At 33.5% G+C, this 25,142-nt stretch overlaps 3 protein-coding genes across 5 annotated transcripts; 1 reads left to right on the top strand and 2 right to left on the bottom strand.

Annotated features, from left to right (window-relative positions):
• Positions 1 to 645: 645 nt before the first annotated feature.
• LOC143917924 (uncharacterized) lies at positions 646 to 12,773 on the bottom strand. Its single transcript, XM_077439553.1, has 2 exons — positions 12,697 to 12,773; positions 646 to 2,948 (listed from the first exon to the last, which is right to left on the bottom strand). Exon 2 carries the CDS (start codon positions 2,723 to 2,725, stop codon positions 2,162 to 2,164), a length of 564 nt encoding a protein of 187 aa, XP_077295679.1. The 5' UTR covers positions 2,726 to 2,948; positions 12,697 to 12,773; the 3' UTR covers positions 646 to 2,161.
• Gpdh1 (Glycerol-3-phosphate dehydrogenase 1) lies at positions 3,628 to 22,288 on the top strand. Of its 3 annotated transcripts, none has more exons than XM_077439540.1 (10): positions 3,628 to 3,849; positions 12,377 to 12,635; positions 14,116 to 14,293; positions 16,324 to 16,464; positions 16,549 to 16,656; positions 16,738 to 16,884; positions 16,962 to 17,145; positions 18,615 to 18,768; positions 18,844 to 18,936; positions 22,016 to 22,288. In XM_077439540.1, the coding sequence occupies exons 1-10, from the start codon at positions 3,798 to 3,800 to the stop codon at positions 22,035 to 22,037; spliced, it is 1,338 nt and encodes a 445-aa protein (XP_077295666.1). In that variant the 5' UTR covers positions 3,628 to 3,797; the 3' UTR covers positions 22,038 to 22,288. The 3 variants fall into 3 exon arrangements, with proteins under 3 accessions (XP_077295666.1, XP_077295668.1, XP_077295667.1); XM_077439542.1 differs by lacking the exons at positions 3,628 to 3,849; positions 22,016 to 22,288 and adding exons at positions 9,043 to 9,194; positions 20,408 to 20,763; XM_077439541.1 differs by lacking the exons at positions 3,628 to 3,849; positions 22,016 to 22,288 and adding an exon at positions 20,408 to 20,763 and having other exon boundaries at positions 12,057 to 12,635.
• On the bottom strand, positions 21,904 to 24,149 carry LOC143917918 (methionyl-tRNA formyltransferase, mitochondrial). The gene is made up of 5 exons (XM_077439544.1): positions 23,666 to 24,149; positions 23,305 to 23,508; positions 23,104 to 23,237; positions 22,858 to 23,025; positions 21,904 to 22,793 (listed from the first exon to the last, which is right to left on the bottom strand). The coding sequence occupies exons 1-5, from the start codon at positions 23,812 to 23,814 to the stop codon at positions 22,411 to 22,413; spliced, it is 1,038 nt and encodes a 345-aa protein (XP_077295670.1). The 5' UTR covers positions 23,815 to 24,149; the 3' UTR covers positions 21,904 to 22,410.
• Between the last annotated feature and the right edge of the window lie 993 nt (positions 24,150 to 25,142).

Below are 25,142 nucleotides of genomic sequence, written 5' to 3'. Positions count from 1 at the left end.
AAACACAATCGACTTTAGAGAGTCTTTAATTAATATTATGTATTAGATGTATTATGAACATTTATAAGGATTGTAAATAGGTTTTTGAGCTCTTTTTCCTATTACGCTTTAGATTAGCATTAGAATAATATAATACTATGATTACTAACCAAATTAAATTAAAATTGTAAAATAGAAAATGATCAGTAGATCAGTAGCTATTAAAATAGATATAAGATGTATTGTGAACATAATTTCGTAATAATAAAAAGCATTTAAAAATCAAAAAACCCTCTAGAATGTTTTCGGTGATATTTTAACCTTGCTTGACAGTGATCGATAATGGTAAATCCCATATTTGAAGAAATGAAGGAGACACTTGTCGGTTGCATATGGATATGCATACACGTGCGATCTCCCAAACATATGCATTCTGCACGTGCAACTACACCCGAATTTGGTTTGGGGAACACCCACTGTTGGGAACACAAACTGGGACCTGAAAAAATCAACAATATTAGACCACTTCGTTTTTCCTCTCCCCGAGATTTTGGCTCGCTTAGGCTGCCATTAGCTTATACTTAATTTTTAATTTATATAAAAAAAATCAACAAATTTTAACATTAATTACACTGTTCGACAAATGACTACTTTTTTTTTGGTTCAGAGACGAGATACGACTTTTCTTATAGATCCCAGTAAACACGAATCTGGTAATAAAAAATGTTGATTAGTCTGAGATTCGGAGATATATGTGTTTTTTAAATCGCACGATTTTTCTATATGTTGGTGTTGTTCGGTCGATGTCTCAAAATCTGTCCATTTCCTGTTCAAAATGAATATTGGAATCTATAGTTGGGTATTTTATCTTTCATTTGTAGTATTTGTCCAGTTGAAATCAAAAGTCAAAAGTAGGTATTTTCATTTGGGATTTTTTCCCACTGTTAATACTATTTTATATTGAGTATTTGGCGATGCGGGGTATATCCTCAATATATCCAATATTTAATAACCATAGTTCTTTATCAAATCAAAATAAAATAAAATTATATCGCGCGCTCATATTACCATTATTAACCTATGCTTCACCTGTATGGAATAACGCCTCGAATACTAACCTTTCCAAGCTCCAAGTAATACAAAATAAATCCCTAAAAATAATTTATAATACACCCATATATACTCACTTGAAAAATCTCCATGCCATATATAATATTCCGTTTGTTACAGACATTACTAACAAACTAACCAGTAGATTCTATGACAGAATCACTAATAACCATACTAACACACTTGTGAAGAGTCTCGGTGATTACAACAAAATGTCTATACTCTTCAGGTATAAACACAGATTACCTAAACACAATCTGCTTTAGGTCATCCACTTTAGTGAGTCTTTAATTAATATTATGTATTAGATGTATTATGAGCATTTATAAGGATTGTAAATAGGTTTTTGAGCTATAGGTATATTAGCTGCAGAAGGCGCGTACACAGTACTCACACAAATGCATTTTTCATATACAGACTGTTGAAAGAAACACGCTAATATTTATATATTTTATTTCAACCGATCGTGTAATGTTTTTAAGATCTATGATATAATTTGGATGGCATATTTATTTAATATTTGAATACGTGCCACGAATAAAATGATAAATAGCATTTTTTTTTAATTATAAGTAAAACAAACGTACGTACGTACGAATGAGATGTGGGCATAGGTTCTGACATGACATTATGGTACGACGCATTATCAATAACAATTACAGATTGGGGTTGTAAATTTGGAACAAGCTTTTCTTTAATCCATTTTTGGTAATTAATCGCGTTCATATTATTATGATAATCTCCGGTTTTAATTTTAGATGGATATATAAGTAACGCATTTGGAATAAATCCTTTTTCAGAACAGGCGTGAACTATTATTAGCATATTACCCTTATATCGGTACTCTGCAACCTTTGCTAGTTTCATCGGACCATGATTTTGGCATCGTATGTGAGCTATTTATATAGGATTCATCCTTGTAAACTATAGGGCGGCCTTGCAATCTATACTCTTCTAATTTGGAAAGATATATGGATCTCTTCAGTCGAATTACACTTTTTTCAATAAGTATTTGTTTATTATTTTTCATCTTTCTCCATTTGAAACCTAGCCTACGAACGATAACTCTTAACTAAGAAATTGCACCTTTAAATTTTAAACTATCTTTCAAAACTTCTAATAACTTTTGTAGGGTCGGAAATGTCTTATGAACTAGATGAAAATCGTAGATAGTTCGCCTGATGACCTCTTGATCAAAACTATCCACTGTAGTTAATTTTGATAACCTTACACGATTTTTGCCCGGTGTCCTTAAAACAACTCGCACAGTCGATGAAGATGTGGATGCTGCTGGATCTGATGAAGATATAGGTTGTTTGACTCTGAAGATATAGGCTGAAGATATAGGAAGATATAGGTTGTTTCGTTGATGGCTCCGATATTGAAGGTTGCGATGTTGGCGGTGGCGGTTAGCCACCACAAATTGATTTCGTACTTCACAAACAATTCGCTGAACACATCTTTTGGAAACACCAGTCGCTTCTGCAGTTGAAGCATATAAATTTTTCATAAAACTATTTCTTTCGTCACTTTCACTATTCACTATACGATGCATGAAATAGTTGAAAACATTATACACAATTTCGCGAGATTGTCCCGTTAGTGTTTTCCCAGAACCAATTTTATTGCAAAGCATTTTATTATCATATATCCACTAATTCTAATGAACTAACTTCAATTAACCAATTAGCAAACAATATAAGAACGCGTTACGTCAGTTTGTGGGGGTTGATCGGTGACTGACCAGTGAAACTGGAAAAAATCATCCTGTAGTGCACACTTTGAACAATACAAAAGATAATTGTTGTTTCTGTCATGCTCGGAAAGTGGGTGCGTATGAAAGGGACCAACTGATTGTCCTAGAAAACAGATACAAAAAATCTTATTCATATCTTCACGGACACAATATACGTGCTTGTATTGGTACGTGCCAGCTTTCGCTGTATATATGCTGTAGATTAACATTAGAAGAATATAATACTATGATTACTAACCAAATTAAATTAAATTGTAAAATAGAAAATGATCAGTAGATCAGTAGCTATTAAAATAGATATAAGCTGTATTATGAACATAATTTCGTAATAATAAAAAGCATTTAAAAATCAAAAAATATTGAGTATTTTGTATTGAAACATGTTTATTGGGATAGTGTTCTGGCCACACTATTTTTTTGTTTTCGTTTAAAAGGGTTAATTGTAAGTGTGCTGAATTTTAAATCGGTAAAATTGCGAGTTAAAAGCTAGTACTAATATTTACACGAATCCGTTGTAGAGATTTTAGTGACTTTCGGGCGAGCGCTTTGTGGGCAATAATCACCGGACCAGTTCGGGATATTGGGCCGCGACGCTTACAACTGGTGACAATCCCGATTGATCGTGACGCCTGGCAACCCTGCCCATACCACTCAGTGTGTTTACGCCCTAAATGTTTTCTGCGTATGGCCGCACATGGGCGTGTTAAGTCATAATATACATGTATTTCGAACGTCTATTTACGCGCGTCTGGTTGCATAACGGTTGTGGCTATAATATATGTATGCACATGTAGTGGCGCGCCTCCAATTGCCTTGACCGTCATCGCATCGCATCGCATCGGTCGCATTCAGAAGCACAACACACTGCCCTTGAGCTTCGATTCGGTTACGTTTGCAAACTGCAGTTGCATTGATCACATTTGCACCTTGCACATTGCGCTGCATTTGTGCAATGGCGCTTGCGATAGGTCGCCTCGCGCGCTACCTCATTCCTTCCTCCAAAGGTACAACTTTGACCAAGATCGACCTGCAGCTGCGATCGAAACATTTTGCACTGAAAAATAATCAAAAATGCTTTGTAGATATTTGATATTTAGGCCAAATAACGATGATAACATTGAGCCGCCATTTTATTTTTGCTTCTCTCTCACACTTGCATTGCATCGAACGAAATAAAGAAGAGCGCATGTTTTGAGCACTGAAGCATATTTTTCTGTCCGAAACTTTAACCTATAATAAAATAGATTTATAAATAGTTGTTAATGAATCAATTTGCGCAATGTACAACATAAAATAAGTAAAAATCTTTTGGAAACAATATTCAAAAGGTCTATTAGTTCAGATTCGCCGAACATGAATATGACGATGGTGACTTAAATATGGGAAACACTACACTTGGGTAAACGGATTATTCCGCAAAAAGCGATCTCGCACACGTCACTAAAATCTCGATCACCGAATATCTAGCACCCGAGTTCTCGTTAGTACAATATTTCGCATGTATGATGGAGTTTTTGGGTGCCAGATGTTCCGTGATCGAGAGTTTAGTGAGGTGCGCGAGATCGCTTTTTGCGGAATAATCACTGAATCCTACACTTGTTAGGTAATGTGCAATTATTGGCCACTTGAACTAAAGCAATACACTAAATAACTTATATTGCTATCAATTCGTAATTGTCAAGAGTGCCATTGAGGGTTCAAAAAATAATCAGAGTTTTTAGCCAACAAGTGGATATTATCATGGCCAACGACTGTAATGTTTCCCCTATCGATTTTCTTACTTTGCTTCAGAATCTTCAATACCCTTATTCTAATTTTTGGTTTGTATTAACAAAATTTAAGTAGGTAGTTACAACAAGCTTATGGAGTGTGTGATGTTTATCTTTTAGTTATGATATGGTAAGTACCCAGGGTTTTGAATACTGTAATAACAGCACATAGTCGAAAACAATTTGACCTTATCGTGCACGATAGCTACAATCGATGTCATAAATATGTAATTTTATTGAGATCGAACTACGAACATACATAGGTATCTCATTTCGGGCCAATATATGTAATGACGAGATATCGACATGGCTTTCTCTTTAATAAAAGGGAAAGGTTTATCGGTTTATATATTAAAAAAAAAAAACCAAAAACGTAATGAAAGTAACCAGTGAGTAGCTTTATGGAGAATATTTGATAATATTATTTCAATGCGGTTAAAGTTCATAATACGATAGCGTATGTATTCGAGAAACATCACGTAGATCAGATACGGTTAGAGATTATACGTGTGTACTATGAATTTTTATTAGTGATAGTAATGTTTACAATAAACAATCAAAACTCAAGAGCGTGTATAGGAATCCAATAAGAATCGCATGGGGAAAAGTTGGACAGCTGATTCACTAGTAGTAGCCAGACAACAGTACAAAAGAACACATTTGACATAGGATCGGGTTAAAATTAAATTGGCATAAGACAGGGACGGATTGCTATAAACAACTCGCACATATGTAGCATACATTAAAAGTTGCATGGTTATCTTAAAAAAATATTTAATTGGTCTGTAAATTAAATGAATGGAATTTTCTTAGGAATGAGAATTTGATGAATAATTTTTTAATAGCTTTTGTACATTTCTCTTCAGTTTATAGCTGTAAGAATTTTGATTTAGACAAGAAGCATGGGTAAATTAAACAAACTTTGAGATTTAATATCTTAACCCTTTGAGTGCTGACGTATTTTCTGTTGAAAGCCCGCCACGCTGAAAATTTCGCCAACATTTCCAACTAGAATTATTTATAAATCCAATAGAAAGCATGTATAAAAATTGTAGCTAATCCAAACAAACCCTAGATAACTACCGCCGAGGATTTCGAGTTTTGTAAAAGTGTGTTTAGACTCTAATATATCTTGCAACAATATAAAATAAATGAATGTATTTTTCCAAAACTAGTTTCACCTTCTTCATTGTTGTTAAAATGTAATGCTCACAATATAAATGCCAAGCCACAATTTAAAATATTCAGCAGTTAGGGATTCCATCGAGAAATTCTGCTATGGTTATAAATTCAGAAATTCCTGTGTAAACCAGTCTTTATATACGTTGACAAATGATGAAATGGATTACACGACCCATGTTCAATGCATTTTTTACCAATGCTACCTGGAACGCTTAGCAGGTAGTATTCTTGTTTACTTTGTACATGCTCAAAATACAACGCCTATCGGCGTTTTTCAGACCCATGGACTTGTTGGCAAATCGTCGTTGGTCAGCATTCAAAAGGTTAAGATTCAGAGATTTTGTATACAGTTCATAGTTGGTGACTTTTTTTACGTTACGTTACGAACAAGATTAAAATTTGGTTTTAAAAAATGAGAACAAATAGAGTGTCTCCTATATGACATTTTTTTATATTTCATAAAAAATCCGCTGCGGCGCAACCTACAGGTCTGTTACCAAAAGTTGGCGCGAACAAATGCACTTGTGTTACGGTCAGAGAATAGGTGCATAGCATGCTGTCACACTGCATCCAATAATAAAAAGACACTGTCTCTTTTGCCCGCTTCTGCGTAAGTACGAGAACGCGCCAACTTTCAGTAACGGACCTGTACCTACAAAGAATTAGTTATTTAAGGTTGGTAATAACTTTAAAGTTACAGCACTTGTCTGATATTCCAACACTTCTCCATTCCACAAAAGCGCTGTGTTACAGCGCTTTTGAAAAAGCCTCATTCATTATTTATTGCTAAACAGTAATAATAATGAATGAATATAATAATAACAATTGATGACAATACGTATAGTTACCGCTTTAATGTATATAATTTATCCAAATAATTATTTATATAAACAGTTGAACCATTCATACACACCAATTATAATAAACGGGTTTTTTTGTTACAGCGTTTTCGTATAGTCTAAGTGGCGCTGCTCAAGCAATCAAATTACATATTATGTAGTATGTAGAGTACCCTAACTTTTATCCAATGCAATTTAGCAGGTTTCAGAAGCACTACACAATATGAAACCTATGTTTGTCAACATGCACAGCTGCTGGCCGAATGTCCATTGATCAACCTTCAAATTCTCAATGCTCGTTTATTTATGACTTCACAAATGAATATCATAATTTTGGCGACCTGTTAAAAATTTTGGCGCGCAAATTGAATCCCAACGAATGGAGCTACGAGCTGCCCAATGAATGGATAAAAAATTTGGATTTGGCGGCCGCTCGAGATTGTATAACTTTTATTTCGTAAAAATACATTAACGAGTTTTTGTAATACAATGCGCTCGTATTGAAAATACACACGAGTGAATAAAAAATTCACGTTAAAATAGGCTCAGATAGTTATATATGTATGTATGAAGATACGCGTGTATGATCTCTGGTCAAAGACAGGTGGTCGGTATTTTTATTTTATTCATTTCCACAGTAAAGATAGAAAAAAAACTGTTGTTATCTAATCGGAAGTAGTATCCGTGTTTTCAACGTAGAGTAGGATTAGTTTTGAGCGTATTTGAGGATTTTGATGTCTGTCAGAAATGATCCAATACCTACTCTATTCAAAATACATGGGGCTTTTATTGTAACGGTTAATGCATTGAAACCTTACAAGTTATATCTTGAGGATATTTAATTGCTGTTATTGGAAGACGAAAGAATATAATAGAAGAAGTGTGTAAAATAAGTATTTATTTGCTAACGAAACAATTCAACATAAATCTTAATTGTTGGCAAGGATGGTATAAAATATCCAATCATTGCGCAATTCAATATTTGTTTTCATTGCATAGCGTTTCGACATTTTCAAATCAAAAAATATTTTCACAACTTCAAACGTCGTTAGCTCTGTAAGCAGTTATTTTAGAAACGATACCCAGGAGCTTAAGTCTTCATGTTTCAAATAGCTACATATGTATAGTAATTCTCCAGATATGTAATCGTAGACCTTGTTGCGTAGGGGTGAGTTCAGGATCCAAATTCACTTCATAGTATTTATTCAATGATTCAGGAGATCCACACGGAACCCCTGCTCACTCCAGAATAGCTGATCTACTTCCTTTTAAAGAACAAGTTGCATAGCACATCCTCTGAGATACGTTACGTATCCAATGTCTGGACAAGTATGGGTCCAGTCGGTCTATCCTGGAGTACCTATTGTTTACGCACGAACCCAACCGAGTCTGTGAGAGCTCCAGCGTGTCCGTTGTCTGGGCACGTACAGTTCCCATTATCCTTATCTGGGGTGTCTACTGTCTATACACGAAATCCTTTCATCTGGACATCCTCTTTTACATTCCCATGTTCCAATATTTAAATATTATCTTTGGCACATACATATTTTCACTTTTCTATTTGAAAAAAATACACCTACAGAGCACTGCTGTTATTTTTTCGTAAATTATAATCCATACATATTTATTTGGTCTTTACTGAATTTCTCATTCACATTTTAACTATAAATCTCATCTTAGATTTGTATTATATGTAATATGGAGGCTGGATTTTAAAGTCTGATTTACAAACTTGTACCTAGCCAGTGAAAGGAAAAGCAATCACTGTTTGAGACATTCAAACAACATTAACTTGTACTTGTTCGTATACTTACATACATAGTATGAGAGTTAGCTTTTACAGATTTGGAGTGCATTTCCTATGCATTGCAACGATTGATGCCACTTAGTCGTCCTCGCTTCAATCGGAAGTGCAGTTAGTTGCAATTTTATTATTTACTAGTGTTGTACCCGATGAAATATTCTATCATCGCATGGGTGTTGGCATAATAGGTTATTAAATAAAATAAAAAAATAATAGAAATGTGTCGGTTCTGTGTTCGTTCTGTTTTAAATATATTTAATTGTTCAATATGAAAACAAAAATGGTAAAAACTACCTAACTACATGTAAACAATATAAAACACCAATAGAAAAATGAATGAATTAATTAATTAATTAAATATATTTTCAATAGATGGCGGTAAATGCTCAGAGACTTAGCGCTGTCTATTTGCCTAGAGGAAATATTGGTAGCAAACAGTATATTTAGAAGTTTTTTTTTTAATTATATTCGTATACGTTTTGTCGAATCGAAACGACTATTATAGCACTGCGAAGGTTATCTTAAATACACAGACAGACACAGAGAATAGCGATATTCAGAGAATAGACGTATTTATGTACATATAATACGTATGCACTTCGTGTTCGAAACAAAATTCAAGTGCAAACGGACTTTGTATGGTGATAAATATATAAAAAAGGTGTCGAAATTTTAATTTAGAGTTCGTAGGTCGCAAATATCGAAAACCTTGAACGACTGTTTTTAGTGGAGTGTGCGTAATTTTTATAAAAAACGTAAGCAACAAATATTTGAATTGTAAATGTGTACGTTCAAATGGATTGAATGTTCGTTTGTTAACTGTATAGCGATAATGAGAGGCGTTATGAAATACGTTTGCGAATGACACTAGTTTATTGCGATTAATTGTTACGAGTTGTTATTAATATATATGTATATATACATAATAGTGAGTGGTGAAAGTGAACGTGAACATTTTTTTTACAGTTTGTGAATTTTGAATAGTTACAGTACACAATTGTGCAAAATGAGTCGGCTAATGAGCGAAAATTATGTCCGGCGGTGATTCAATTACATATTTCCAACCGATGACGTAATCATCAAGCAGATTAAGAATCATGTGAATTTTAATTGACTATCCAACAAAAGCGAATCAATTTTATAGTGTTTACGTCAGACAGTAACTCTCAAGTTCATAATCAAAGGGCATAAACATTTTGAAGTATGTTTGAAGGATGACGATTTAACTGCGCAAGATAAAATATGAACTGTCGACGTTATAATTTATTTATATATGAATGTATGCATATATTTCTTATCGTTTGTTGTGACGTAAAATATATACACAGATAACTTTCAGCTTAAAAATAGATTCATTGTTGAATGCACGTTTAAAAATCACTGCACTAAGTACAATGGAATTTTTATATTTGCGTATTTATGTTTTCATACTCACCAATTGAATATATTAGAATTTTCGGTGCCACTTTAGTATGCGATCTACATTTGAATCGTAGTCGACTATTTATTTTGTATTTTTGTCTTAGCAACGACCTGTTTATTATAATTTATAGGGCCAACCCTAACATAACCTAACCTAACCTGACCCTTAATAAATAGGTTTTGGCTGTTAAGATATCTTTTTAAGTTTTATTTCATCAATATTTTCACAAAAACAAAAAAACACATATCTTAGAAGCCAACTATTTATTTAAGGGTCAGGTTAGGTTAGGTTAAGTTAGGGTTGGCCATATTAATTTAAGATTAGGTTGTTAGGGTCGATATTATTCAGTCTCACTTTCACAAGCGACAACTGAGACAGTGAGACCGCATATTAAAGTAAAATGTGAAGATACATAGATGGCATACTAAAGTAGATATGTGAAGATAGACCGCATACTTAAGAGGGTTGGACACCAGCGCCTTGTCCATACAAACGTATTACATTTCTCCCTTCCTCAATTATGGCACTAGAGAAATTATTTTTTAATATTCTATGGATATCTACCATTGGCATGCAGCTGTGCTTTTATTTTTTTGATTAGTTATTTTTTATAGGAGCTAGGAGCCGCCAAACATCTATAAAATTGCCCCTTTTTTACACCCTCAAAAAGAGTGCTTATTTAACGGTCGATTTTTAAAAAAATACGCGCACAGGTGCATAGAAAATATCTTTCTCATACCGATGATGATTTTTTTTTAAAAATTGGTCCAGTTTCGGAGGAGAATATTTGAGAATACGAAACCTCGATTTTGTCGATTTAAAATACGTATTATCTGGTCGAAGCGCAACTGTCGCATTCACTCAATATATATATCGAAGAAAGGAACGGCAACAAAATTAAGGTTTCGGGTGTACAGCCCTCTTAAGTGGCACCGAATTTTCTAATGAATTCTGCAGTATTATTTCTATTGATTGAAAATCTTGATTAAGAAATATCCATCAAATTAAAAATATGGCATTTTATCAAAATACCAGTAATCTGGTATGTTCTTTTTTAATGCATTTTATGAAGTGAACGCATTTGTGCACTTAATATAATGAATTGTTGATGTTGTTGACAGTTGTCAGTTGCGCATGCTCATTATCGGTGTAACGACTGTATGAACAATCATCAATTAAGTGTGACGAAATAGCCGTTTAATGTAAATATGTATGTATGTAGATCATCGTCTTTGGCGTATTTAAGTTGTTTATGATTGAAGAAAAATATTCCTAATGTAGAATCAGTAATTAAGGAAAATAATTATTTTTTTATTTTGTCTCAATTTAAGGAATTTGAAATCTGGCGACTCATTACGATGAAAAGTTGTCGTCTCATAAATATATCAACAAATTTATACTTTAATAGTATAGTATTCTTTTGTTTATTTAAAAACACACATTTAAGAGGGCTGTATATCCGAAACCTTAATTTTGTTGCCGTTCTTTTCTTCCTCTCTTTCGAAATTATATATTGGATACTTGAGGGAGGCGGCAAAGCCGAAAGAAAGGGGTTGGACTTAAATAAATAAAACATTCAAGATAACAATAATAAAATAAGGGAGTGAGGGAAACTAAACAAGAAAAATATGTAGTAAGGAAATAAATAAAAATACAAAGAGATTAAAAAAAATAGAACAGTAAAATGGTAACTATAAAAAAAAGAAAATATAGAAAGAAATGAAGATATTGGAAAATAAGAATTATAAAGACACCTAGCTTGTTTATAAAAATAATAAAACTACTCCACTCTGATTGATAAGACAGAATATCTTATCAATTTGTTCAATTTTTTTCTTTTACGAGTCAGAGAGTGACCTTTAAGATGAATGTTGTCATCGAACATTAGACGGTTCGGTGATTACTAGTCAAATGTGAACCGGTCACAGGACAACCGGTCGCTCTAGATCGGTCACACGTGATCACCCGTCACACTAAAACTGGTCACAAGAAAACTGGTCACATCCTAAAATCGGTCACGAGAAAACTGGTTGACCGATTTTAGGGTGTGACCAGTTTTCTCGTGACCAGTTTTAGTGTGACGGATGATCACTTGTGACCGATCTAGAGCGACCGGTTGTCCTGTGACTGGTTTACATATGACTAGTAGTCCGTTTACCAGATTAGACAATGGGGTATGGAATTATTTTTCCAGGGCCCGGGATTCCTGTCGGCGGCCCTGATTGTATGACTTAAAAATTACAGAATTTTCCCTCGAAAACGATTGCGTCAAATTTTGGCGGGCACATTCAAATCCGCCATTTTGTTTCGAAATTTGCAATGGTCGAAATTGAACAAATCGCGCGCAAAATAAAACAAATCGACGAGTGTGTAAATAAATGGCCAAAAGTGCATCACGACCAAATGTCAATGTCACGCCGGACTCGTAAGAGGCCAACTGTCAAAATGACAGACATCGACAACCGCTTCGAACGCGCTCTTTCTCTCTAACTTGAGCCCGTTCTCTGTAAAAAGGTGCAGCACAGCTGGCAGGGGGGGAGGCCGGGAGAAGTGCGCTTTTGCCTTCGCCTTCGCCTCGAATACGAGCAGTGAATCAGTCAGTGAGAGCTCAGACTTCGTACGGAGTGTTCGTGTCGTCCACCCACCCACTCCCACTCCCACTCCCACTCCCACTCGCTTTTCTCAGCTGCACTCACTCACAATCGTACTCTTCGTCTTCACTGAATCCTGAAATGGCGCCCATCAACGTGTGCATCGTCGGCTCCGGCAACTGGTAATTACTAGTATAACTGCACCCCATCATCACTAGTCACCACTCACCACTCACCACTCACCACTCACTAGTAGCATTCATCCACATCACTAGCACTATCAAAACACGTGTAAAACGATCCAAATATATCCCCCTCTCGCTCTCTCTCTCAATGCCGTTGGCTGCACTGCTCGCACTCTTTCATGCATCTCCCCGTTTTTCACACTCAGCTGAAATTCATCCAATTTTAATAAATCATATCCACAGTTTTTTTTTAATCAGAGTCCACAATTTGATTGTGTAATTAAATTTTAATCTGCCATATTGGTCTGGGTCGCATTAAAGTTGAGCCGTTAGATAATGAAGATATCTGTCGTAGTTCTTGCTATCTTTTTTTATTATTATTATTGGGTCGTAAATTATGACTGTCGTACGTTGAGTGTTTTATTTGAGGTGTTTCAATTTTTTAATAGAGGTGTAATTTTTTTCGTTTCGTTTAGGCAATTAATGTAATCTTCGGGTTAAATTTTTATCTACGGTGTGAATTGATTTGATATGAAGCTCAATTTATAATTTGGCGTATTATTTTCATGAAAAGAGTCAACTTTTTTTATCATACTCACATAGTATCATTATTTATAACTCTAACCATTTTTTTTTTCAATTTATTACTAGAAATAAAATATTTGATTCGCCATTAATTCTTTTTCCAAAAGTAACTGAAAATAAATGAATACTATCAATATATTTTTTATTCAAAATATTTCAATACGAATTAGATATGGCTGAAAAATTAATTAAAATAACTTTAATAGTACATATTTGATTACAAAGCACTTTTTATTTTAAGTTTCACGATTAAAAGATACACTTTTGACTAGTAATAATAAAAAATCTTATTCAGCATCACACTAACAATAAATCCATTTTTAAATATTGATTTTGTGAATATATTCCTTTCAAAAATGAACTAAGACAACTTAATCTATCATTTCTAATATTTTAATCTATCATTTATCATTTCTAATAACAAAATATACTCATATAATGGAGATGAAAATTTCACTCAAACAATTTAGTATGAGAATTCTTAAATACCGAGCTCCAAAATCTTGCTAATCCTATTTAAGATGCAAGTTAGGATACTATAAGATAGTAGGGCAAATTTGGTTGATAAAAGTTAAAGTTTAAAACTGAGAATTTGTATAATAAACAAACCTACAAATAAACATTCATTTTTATTTTTATATATAATAATAAGAAGAAAATAACTTATTGTTATCTTCTTCTTCTTCTTCAACATTCTATTCTCACATTTATCAGTTCAGTATTTAATAAATAGTTTATTAATTTGGTCAGTATTTCGATAGAAAATACTGCAATCCTTTTTGTACTTTGTATGTTTGCATATAAATTAAATAAATAAGACAACATTATGAGGAAAACAACTGATGGTTTCTAAGATACTCATCATTACATATGTTTTTATTAATATTTATAGGGGCTCAGCTATTGCCAAAATCGTAGGAAAAAATGCAGCAGCGTTGCCCAATTTCGATGAAAGAGTGACCATGTACGTGTACGAAGAGATCATCGAGGGTAAAAAATTGACTGAAATTATCAACACGACCCACGAAAACGTCAAATATTTACCAGGACACATTTTGCCATCCAATGTCGTAAGTTGACCCAAGAAAACCAAGTTTTACCTCATTTGATCGCGTAATATGTGTATTGTTTTCGACTTGCCCGTCGTACGGCATTGATTACCAGGAAGTGAATGCGAAATATGGAAAAGTAATGTGTGAAGGTCGCACGTCTGGTTACTTCAGTTGCGAGACACTTTTGGCAAGTGTGACTGGACCTGTTCTCGGTGAACCTTGATATATTTAGAACGAATAATCGAAATGAGTTCAACATATCTTCAACCGTTTAGAATCGATACCAGCTCTCCATATTGGGTGTTTTTATTTATGACCACTTGATACTCAACAAAGTCCATTCTTAATCGGAGAGAACTGATTTGTTCTCTGTTGTAATAAATTTGTGATAATTTTGACAGTCGTGTTTACATCTGTGATTTATTCGATATCGTTGTTGAATTATTTTTGTATGAAATACAAATGTACTTATCTAAGCCGATAAGATTGGATAATGAAAAAAAAATATGCTTTAAACATCCACTCGTTATTGTATGCGTTTTGAAAACATGCAGTTCAAGTGATTTATTTTTGTTTTCTACTTCAAGTATTCCAATGTTTATTCCACTCTAAAATAAATGACTGAAATTTGGCTTCTTATCTTGTATTTTTTTTTTTAATCTTTCACTTTTTAAATATCAAAAAAGTTTTTTTATGAATTTGAGCATTTAAAAACAATTTCGTTTAGATTTTAATACATCTTTATTCGGTACTAGCAAATATACCCGGCGTCGCCCAAGTTTGTTTTTAAGTAACCTAAGTTCAATAATATAAATTTCTTTGTCTTCTGGCTTGATTTTCAACTTGCTTGTGAGAAGCAAGCTGAAGTATAATACGATTGTGTAGAATCCGCATGAATACCATACTCTCTAATAATTGAGAAAGTGCAAAAAGCATTTTTTCGTTTCCTATATAGGCAAGAGTATGGTTACCCATATCTCTACCATTCGGATTTGTCTTGATATATGCAAAGTTATTCTCCAACTCTTTGTTTTATCACTTGCTTTTAAACTCGCTTGTGAGAAGCAAGCTAGAGTATAATGCTGTTGTGTGGAATCCGCATGAAGAAAATTACCCTCTAGTGAATGAGAAAGTGCAAAAAGCATTTCTTCGTTTCCTATATAGGAAAGAGTATAGTTATTACCCATATCTCTACCCTACTCCTTTCCTTTTGGGCATGTTTGGGTACAATTCCTTTGAACTTCGGAGAAACTTCTCATTAATTCGTTTTGTTCTCCAGCTTCTACATGGTAAATAATTAATGCCCGTCGTTGCTGGAACAGTTAAAACTATATTTCCCTAATAATTATATGCGTGGTAGACATCATCATTTGATGGTTGTACCTCCTGCCCGTACAGTTCTTTATCGTATGGCTCCTATTCCAAGAGCTATCCGACTTGTCAATGAAATCATTGCTGCTGAGCCTGAATGTGATATTTTCCACCTTAGTGAACGTAGATTATCGGATATTATTTGAACCTATCTGTTTGGTAGCCTGTGCTCATCCTTATTTTCATAATTGAATGTGATATATAAATGGAATTTTGATCTTCTCTCTTCCATATGAGCCCCGCAGGGATGTTTTGTATTTGCAGCTGGTTTTTATTTATTGGTACTGGATGTAGGTGCAAAACATTCCTTACTTTGTATTTTGTTACTTTAAATTTAAATTTTATCTGTAAAGCTTAAGTTTTTTTTTGATTGTGTATAAATATATTTTTATTTTTCTCATCTATCTGTATTTGTTTTTCGAACATTGTGGTACATTAGGGATTGCTGTAATGCCACAATGGTCCAAATTTAAGTAAATAAATTCATTGCATTGAATCACAAACTCATTTATGAACATTAAAAATTGCTTCACTGCAAAAGGTAAACAATTTAACAGATCAGTCGACGTGTAATTTTATGTTATTTATGAGCTATAGATTAAGACAATGCTTTGTTTTCTCTTTGTAAATATTGTGATACTCTATATTACGTTGAACTATTTCATTTTATTTTATAGGTGGCTGTTCCTGATGTCGTCGAAGCTGCTAAAGATGCTGATATTTTAATATTCGTAGTACCCCATCAGTTCATCCGCAACCTTTGCTCTTCACTCCTCGGAAAGATCAAGCCAACTGCTGTCGCGCTATCGCTCATCAAAGTATGCCTCAAAATCAAATCTTTTTATTACAACTTATGTATGTAAGTCAAAATTCAACCAAGTAATGTTTTATTATCGATTTAGGGTTTTGATGTAGCTGAAGGTGGCGGTATTGACTTAATCTCCCACATTATCACGCGACACTTGAAAATCCCCTGCCACGTATTGATGGGTGCAAATTTGGCTGGAGAGGTGAATATTTTTCGAATCACATTAAAACTATGGTGGATTTGTTTTTTTATTTTCATTTTGTAATGTATGTATTATATTCAGGTTGCGGAAGAAAAATTCTGCGAAACTACGATCGGTTGCAAAGATCCTAAGCTAGCTCCCATTCTCAGAGACATGATCCAAACGCACAACTTCAGGGTCGTAGTCGTCTCCGACGAGGACGCCGTAGAAGTCTGTGGTGCCTTGAAGGTATTCATAATTTATTTATAATGAAAATATTGTCTCTGTTTTAGATATGAGTTTGAACTTACTTGTGTGTTTTGCAGAATATCGTAGCTTGCGGTGCCGGCTTCGTTGACGGTCTCGCCTACGGTGATAATACCAAAGCTGCCATCATTCGGTTGGGTCTCATGGAGATGATTAAATTCGTCGACGTGTTCTATCCGGGTGGCAAGCTGAACACATTCCTGGAGTCGTGTGGTGTCGCCGATCTCATTACGACTTGTTATGGTGATTGTTTTTGTATTTTATGTGAACCTTTGATTTATTGGTAGGTGTGTATTCCTTCGTGATGATCTTCAGTATGAAATTTTGTATGCTTCAAATAAGCCTATAAATAATGTTTAACGTTGTGTGTAAACAATCGCTAGTGTCGCTTTTGATCCGCTTATCTGTAATGGCCGATGTTCAATTTATAGAGTTAGAACTAGTTGTGAACTGTACATTCTGTATTTTTGGTGTTATTTATTTACAATTTTGCCATAGTGACATTACAGATTAGCTCCATGTCGTCACTATAACTATACAAAAAGAAAAAATATACAATAAGATGAAATATATTTATACTTATCCTTATTAAAAACAAATAAGGATAAGTTTAAAACAAATAGAACATGCTAAGATCCCAAATTAAACAATCCGTCAACCAGATCAGTATATTTCAGATTAAACAAATCCAAACCAATAGAAATCCGTATGAATAGCTTGATGGCCATGGCGACAGGCGACGAAACCATTAAATCGGTACGTGCCTCAGGTGAGGAGAATAAATAGCAGTATCTGATATATCTGTTTGCTGGGAACATTGAAGTTCAATTCAACAAGAATTTGAGGATTGTACACTAATCCAATTAGTTTTGTGAACGTATATTGATATCTAAGATAAGTTTGCTTTTAAACTGTCAGTTTAATAAAGCATAGTAATATTATATTTAAATCGTCTCTAGTTGATGGCAATTGTGTTTCTATCGAATATTGTTTAGTGTCATTGAGGCTGTTGCGATTTCGTGGTAACTCTGTTTACTAACAGGCCATAGTCTAACTGGAGAATATATCCTAAAATCGGACTCAAATTCCCAGCTGATTATCATGTTCTTCACATCATAATATAAAAGTGCAATGGTGTAAATTGTACGTTTACTTTCATCGATTGCCGCTTTTCTAGGTTTTTTTTTTAGTATTATTGTATACATTTTTAGTACATCATATGTGCCATGACAGAAATTACCACAAAGCGACACATATGGTTGGATTTTTTTTGTACTAACAATTTTAACATAACAGTACATAGAATACAATAGAGACATCTATGGAAAATCAACAATTTTTTTGATAATCAACAAATTTGTGAGAAATACATTATGTAGGTAGCATATTTTTATAAGATTCAACAAATTTGAAACTGAGGGGGAGTATACCGATTTATAGGATCCGTCACAAAAATTAAACTAGAAAAGTCGGAAAATTTTAACAGTAGACAGTCAATCTGTTTTTTAATAACCACAAAATCTCGTTTATATATGAATACACTCACATAAGGTGAACATTTTGTCGCGGGTACATATTGTCAGTGCACTAATTTTCGGGTACATTTTGTCGTTGAACCTTTTGGACTTGCACCAATTGTCGTGTAACCAAGGTGTATATTATTTGACTTAATTTGATGTTTTAGTATTAAGCTTGTTCTGTTTGTTCTTAAGGTGGACGTAACAGGAAGGTTTCCGAGGCTTTCGTAAAGACTGGAAAATCAATCAAACAATTGGAAGACGAGATGCTCAACGGACAGAAGCTCCAGGGTCCATTCACCGCTGAAGAGGTCAACCACATGCTCAAAGGCAAGGGAATGGAGAACAAGTATGTAAATTGGTAGTGTGTGTGTGTTTAATCTGTTGAACTGTTATTCTGAAGTGTTATGTATGTATGTTGCAGTTTTCCGTTGTTCACCGCAATCCACCGCATATGCATCGGCGAATTGAAGCCCGCCGATCTCATCGACTGCATCCGAACCCATCCAGAGCATATGTAAGCACACCACTGTATAAATAAGCTGACGAGTAACGTGGCTTTTTGGTTGTTTTGGAAAAATTGTCTCTTTAGATATACAATGAAATAATCTTTTTTTTTGTGCTAATTGCATTCTATTTCCCCCCCTCTTCCTTTTTGTTTTTATTAGTGAATTTAGTTATTATCTGATTTGAGTTTATACGCATATCAATGCAGAGCCTAATGATTAAATGAAATGTATGCTGTTATTCCGAAAGCGATAAGTTTTAGACTTAATTGTTATATATTATTGTGTGCCACTTTTGGAATACGTACTAATATCGCTTTGTAGTATGTTTTCAATGCATGTACATTTTCACCATTCAGTGATATTAAATTTCTTTACATATGAAGTATGTGTAATATATTATCTCTAATTTGAAATTATAAAAATATTTTTTTTCTCATTTTATTAACGTTTTTCTATAGAAGTACTTAATATTTATGTTGTATTTTATATTCTCATATTAAATCTTGATATTTTATTTTTACAAAGGAAATGTATTTAATCGACTGAAAGTGACGTTTTGTATGTACATACGTAGATAATTCATATCACATTTATTTAAAAAAATATATAGCGTGCAATTTCCATGGTGCAAAGGCATATAAATGTAAATGTATTGTATTAAATACATCATATGTTTTATTATTGTGTTCAACTAATGTTAATTGTGATCGCAACGGTAATCTTAATAGGGGTCATCACCTGTTTGATGATAACGTTTAAAGTTACCGTTACACTATTCTAGTTTGTCGTACATTTGTGTGCTAACTCATTACCATAGACTGTGTGTTTACGTTTTACATGCTCTTTCACTTTATATAGTGTACGTAAAAAGTGCCTTGGGTAATATATGTAGATTTAAAGACTAATAATGTTGAAGTGATGCCAAAATTTTCCACCTACATAGTTCACATTCGGTGCGATTTTAATTATATAAGACGGGTTTCAAGATTAAGGTTAATAATTATATAATGAAAGTCATGTAAAATTAGTTCGGCATCTATGTACTAGAAAGTTTAATGAATTGTTGCTTTTTTGTTGTTTTTTTTTTATATTATACACTGTTATATTTAAAGAATGATATTTACTATATTACTTATATGAGATTTATATTATATATTAATAAATTTTATATTATTATTATATACATATATTATATATATACTATAAAAATATATCGTGTGTTAATTATCGGTATGCATTTTCTATATTGAAATGTCGTTCGGCCATCTGTGACTAACGCGATTTATGATTTGTGTTTTTATTCGCATGAATTAGTTGAAAATTTGCTTATTCACAGTGCGGCTTGATTCGATGCATGCGGTATAATTTTCGCAGACGTTTACATATCAATTTCGTGTAGTTTTTTTTTATTTTCTTTCTCTGTTTAATTCAAATTACATAAATGTGCATTTTTAACAAATCATTTTTCATCCATTCTAGGAAAGGACAAACGTCGACAAAATGTTCACTATGAAAATATTTTTTTGACATTTGAGAAACGTTCAATATTAACACAAAAAAAATTCCAGATTAATCGTTGAACGCGTGATTAAAACAATTGGTGCCATTTTTATGATAAATTCCTGCAAACGAGGTGCATTTGCATTTGCATTTACATTTCCCCACCATTTTCCCCTCCCTATACATACATATTATATATACATTTAATTTGTTATGTTTGAAAATGTTGTTAAATTGTGTGTTTTGATTGGAGAAGGAAAATTTACGGATAATTTCATTCGTCGGATGTGTATTTTATTTTGATTATAATGTAATAAATACTATTATTATTTTCATTTGTGTTTTCACTGACTAACTTTTTGCAAAAAAGTGTACATATATGAAATTAAAATCGTCATGTTTATTTATAACTACATACATACCGTGTCCGGACATTTCATCGCATGACCATTTCATTGCAATGGCATTTCATCATGGGGACAACTCTATTTTTTAATTATATTAGGTTGTGGCTATTTGCAGGTACTATATCTGCGAATTATTGGCTATTTGCATGTACTATATCTGCAAATTATTGGCTATTTGTAGGTACTATATCTGCGAGAGGCGCAAAGCCTTCTGCGCATGCGCGTGAACTTATAATTTCTTACATTAAATGTATTCTAAACTTGTTTAATCAATCGTTCATTATACATGAGCAAATAAATTTCGCACGTTATTATAATAGATTTATTTCATTTAGCTAATTCGCGGCTTGTACTTGTATGTAGGTATTATACGTTGTATATGTTAATAATTTTCTAACAAGTAATAATATTAACTAATTTGGATTATATTTTTTACTCTACTACACTTTACGAGTTCGAACTTAATTTCAAGAGGTTTAAAACAAAATTTTAACAGTAAACACGCTGGCAGTGACAGTTCACGCGCATGCGCAGAAGGCTTTGCTTCTGTCGCAAATATAGTACCTGCAAATAGCCAATAATTCGCACAACCTTCTTTTGTCAACAATACAGAATTAATTATAATATTGAAAATTTAAAATATGTGATGGGATGCACCATAATGAAGTGTTTGCGATGAAATGTCCTAAAATCCATACATACGGTCATATCTAGTCTTTGGCTTTGGGTGGGTGCTTTTCAAATAACAACAGACTGCTCCATTGGTGTTCATAGCAAGAGAGTAATAAAGCACGGTTGACAATAGCGAACCATTTTGTTGTGCGAAAAGCATCGACCGAGCGCCAATCTTTGATCATATCATTTTGTGATAAAATATTTGAAAGATACTCCAATCGTCGTAGAAAGACGATCCTGCATGCAAATTATAACGGAATGGTATTGAGAATTTCAAGCAAGTGTATGTATATTTATAATTCCTTTAATGTAATTTGTTGAATTGTTTTAATATAGTATATAATTAGAAAAATCTTAACCGTTCAATACATTATGAAAATCTTTAAATAAAATATAAGTGTCAAAATTGTGTATTAAGAAAAAAAATATATATATATATTTATTTTTCTAGGATGAAATATTTTTATAATTGTTTTTGACTTAGTATTATAATTTCTTTTTTCAGGCAAACTTTCAATACATTGTAAAACAGAAGTAATGAAATAAAATATTTTGTGTTAAAGAAAAATTTACAGTTTTCTTTAGGCAAGAGAGATTATTTTATAAAACGATTAATATTTCGCTAAAGAAAATTTGTATGATTTTGATGTAAAAGAAGAAATGAAGAAAAATTATGTTATTAATTTAGAATATTAGCTGTTTATTTTTTTGTAAAGTAAAAAAAAAATAAATATGCATTGTTTTACCAAAAGCTAATAAAACATTAAAAAAATCCGTCACGAATTTTATTTCTAATTAAATTTACAAACATTGACTATCCGCACACTATGTTTTTAAACAGCCAATATGTTTACATAATAGGATAAATGTACAGATGTTTAATATACATACAATATTAAATCAATTAACACGTTTGAAATACATTTCATTGGAGGGGACATTTTTCATATATCCGTTTCTAAAATCCAACGCCGACATTTCTCTCTTCCCTTTAACTTGGATCGAATTGAAATAAACGCACATATTATCCTTGCACCACACTCTGACGATGTTTTTATCTTTTATGAAGTCAAAGTGACCCGGCCTCCTCATGGTCTGATCCGCATAATTATCCGGCTGATTGTCTTTCGTGCAAAGATACAACCGTTTCAACTTGACGTGGTGGTTCTTAAACTTGGTTTCCAAGTGATATATTCCGTACAGCGCTTTCGAAAGATTGCACACTCGATTGGACGTCATCTCTTCCCAAAGTAATTCAGCCATAGACGGTTTTATCTTGGGAGCTGCAAACATGTCAACATTACAATTAAGGAATCGATTCAATCGAACGTGCATTCATTTCAATACCGTAAGTAGCCCTGTCTGAGCGTTGAGGGCAAGCGTCGTTTAAACAATCCGGTAATCTTCTAATGCAATCTATAAGAGACTCGGCGCCTAAATTCGCCAATAAGTTGTGCAGTTCTGGTTGTAGTGTATCTTCCTTGATTTCTACTTCCTTTTGATGTATTATGTCGCCTTAAATTATATAATTTTCAGTTACATTAATCTGTTGGCTTAATGCATATTGAAGTTTCAAATATGTGTATACCTCACCTACATCGAAACGATGTGGTTTGATCTTCATTATGCTGACTCCGGTATGGGTGTCTCCATTTAGAAGACAGTGGACGATTGGTGCTGCACCTCTCCATCTCGGCAACAAGCTGGCGTGTACGTTTATCATCCCGCTATAAATATGTGTTCGATTTATATTTGATATCTATGGAAAGTATATATGTATGAAAGTCGACTCACATAGGAAATTTTGTAATGATTGCGTTGGGGATTAAATGGCCGAATGAGACGACTATGCCTAAATGGAAAGATTCATCTGACGGTGGTGGTATAGGCCAGGGATGTACGACGAGATCGTTTTTCAGTGCGAATTTCAGCACGTCATTTTTTTGACCTACTACATTAGTAACAATTTCTAATCTTTTGACGGTTTTACCGTTTGTGCTGAAAAATAAAGCATCGTTATATAATTTCAGTTGTAGGTAAGGTTTTTTATATTCATATTGAAATAACAAAAAAAAATCTTTTCGCTACTATGAATTTAATTCATTGATCGTTTCTTGGTTCTAATTTTGCAAGTATTTTAGGTTAGAATGCTTACAATTCGTTGTGAAGTCTTTTGAGGCTTTCTAAAGAAAAAGTATCCGTTCCGAAGAATAAAACATTCCATTTTGATTGACTAGAATAATTTTTGAAAACGTTAAAAGTGTTTTTATATAAATTGAATTTTACAGCACGAAGCAGCAGCATGACAGATCGCCGGCATATTTAGTTTCCGATCTACTCTAAATACATATTTCTCCGTCCATGATCAAAATTGTATATTTACAGAAAACAATGTTTATTTTTGTCGACATTAACGCCAAAATATTTTGTAAAAGAAGGCATATAATCATGGTTTAGGTCGTTCATAAATGGCTTTGGATATTTTTTGATTTCCTCTATCCCATTGCCCATAGATATATAATACACATAGATGGGCCCTGACGTGTGATTTTGGTCGGAGATCTTGTCTTCACTAACTGAGGGGTGCGGGGGGTTTAACTAGCGGGGAAGTTGACGCAGCGGTACCTACCTACCTACTGAGAGAAACTGTGCATGCGCCATGTATTTTGCATGCGCCAAAAGGGAGACCAGTATAAAGAGTGAGGGCGGATCTAGTGTATTATACATCAATGCCATTGCCACATAATAGTTTATCCCGTCTCAATTACATTACATTTTTGACATCTCTTATTTCAGAGGTGCCTAGACTACGGCACGTGGGCTATATTTGACATGTGAGTGAAAAAATCAGAGACGCGGAAAGACGCTATATTTCCTCGTTTATTTCAAAACCTTTACTCTATTTTGAATATATGTATCACATTATCATATATGTATATATAATTTCGCTATTCTATCTGTGTGTCTGAGATAACGCTCGCCGTACTATAATAGTCGTTTCGATTCGACATAAATACATACATATGTACGTAAGCTAGATCGCTTCCAACAAAATGAAGTAATGAATGTGCATATGTATGTAATACGAATAGTAACAAAAGAAAAAAGTTCTATATATACTGTTCGTACCGAATGTTTCCGCTAGGCTGAGAATCTACCACCATTATTGAAAATTTATTTTATTTATTTATTTATTAAATAATCTATCGGTGTTTTATAATGTTTATATGTAGGTAGTTTTTAGCATTTATTTTTTTCATTTAAATACATTAAGGTCTGTTCATACCTAGTCGGCACGAACCGACTTCAGCAGGTATCCGGCCGTACGAAAAGTATTATTTCGTATGGGTCTGTTCATATTAACCGTCACGTTTACGCCACGCCAGGCTTACAGCAGTAGCCAGCATTTTCTGTTCATATCTTTACAGCAACATCCGTCAACGTATCGTATCCGTATTTTTGGCCATCGTGGAGATATACACGCGCATTGCGTGCGATGAGTCTGCCGCTTTGCTGTTTTGGGCCAATTACCGATAGTGACAGTTGACAGTTGTTCAATCTTTCGACATGGTTTTGGCACTAGAGGAAGAAGAGGAAATAAAACATTAACATTGTTCATTTTCAGGTGCCGG

The sequence above is a fragment of the Arctopsyche grandis genome, chromosome 10 (genome assembly GCF_051622035.1).
Source record: "Arctopsyche grandis isolate Sample6627 chromosome 10, ASM5162203v2, whole genome shotgun sequence".
NCBI classification, from domain to species: Eukaryota; Metazoa; Arthropoda; class Insecta; order Trichoptera; family Hydropsychidae; genus Arctopsyche; species Arctopsyche grandis.
The sequence above is the reverse complement of the archived record's forward strand: the minus strand, read 5'-3'. Positions and strand labels throughout refer to the sequence as shown.

What these genes read in the sequence shown, in the direction of transcription:
- LOC143917924 (XM_077439553.1), bottom strand. Translation starts at nt 2,725, where the DNA reads ATGCTTTGCAATAAAATTGGTTCTGGGAAAACACTAACGGGACAATCT.
- Gpdh1 (XM_077439540.1), top strand. Translation starts at nt 3,798, where the DNA reads ATGGCGCTTGCGATAGGTCGCCTCGCGCGCTACCTCATTCCTTCCTCC. An exon ending in ATCGTCGGCTCCGGCAACTG is followed by an intron (nt 12,636 to 14,115) that starts GTAATTACTAGT and finishes TAATATTTATAG; the next exon opens with GGGCTCAGCTATTGCCAAAA. An exon ending in GTGCAAATTTGGCTGGAGAG is followed by an intron (nt 16,657 to 16,737) that starts GTGAATATTTTT and finishes TATTATATTCAG; the next exon opens with GTTGCGGAAGAAAAATTCTG.
- LOC143917918 (XM_077439544.1), bottom strand. Translation starts at nt 23,814, where the DNA reads ATGCTGCTGCTTCGTGCTGTAAAATTCAATTTATATAAAAACACTTTT. An exon ending in AAAAGACTTCACAACGAATT is followed by an intron (nt 23,509 to 23,665) that starts GTAAGCATTCTA and finishes TTTATTTTTCAG; the next exon opens with CACAAACGGTAAAACCGTCA. An exon ending in CTCAGACAGGGCTACTTACG is followed by an intron (nt 22,794 to 22,857) that starts GTATTGAAATGA and finishes ACATGTTTGCAG; the next exon opens with CTCCCAAGATAAAACCGTCT.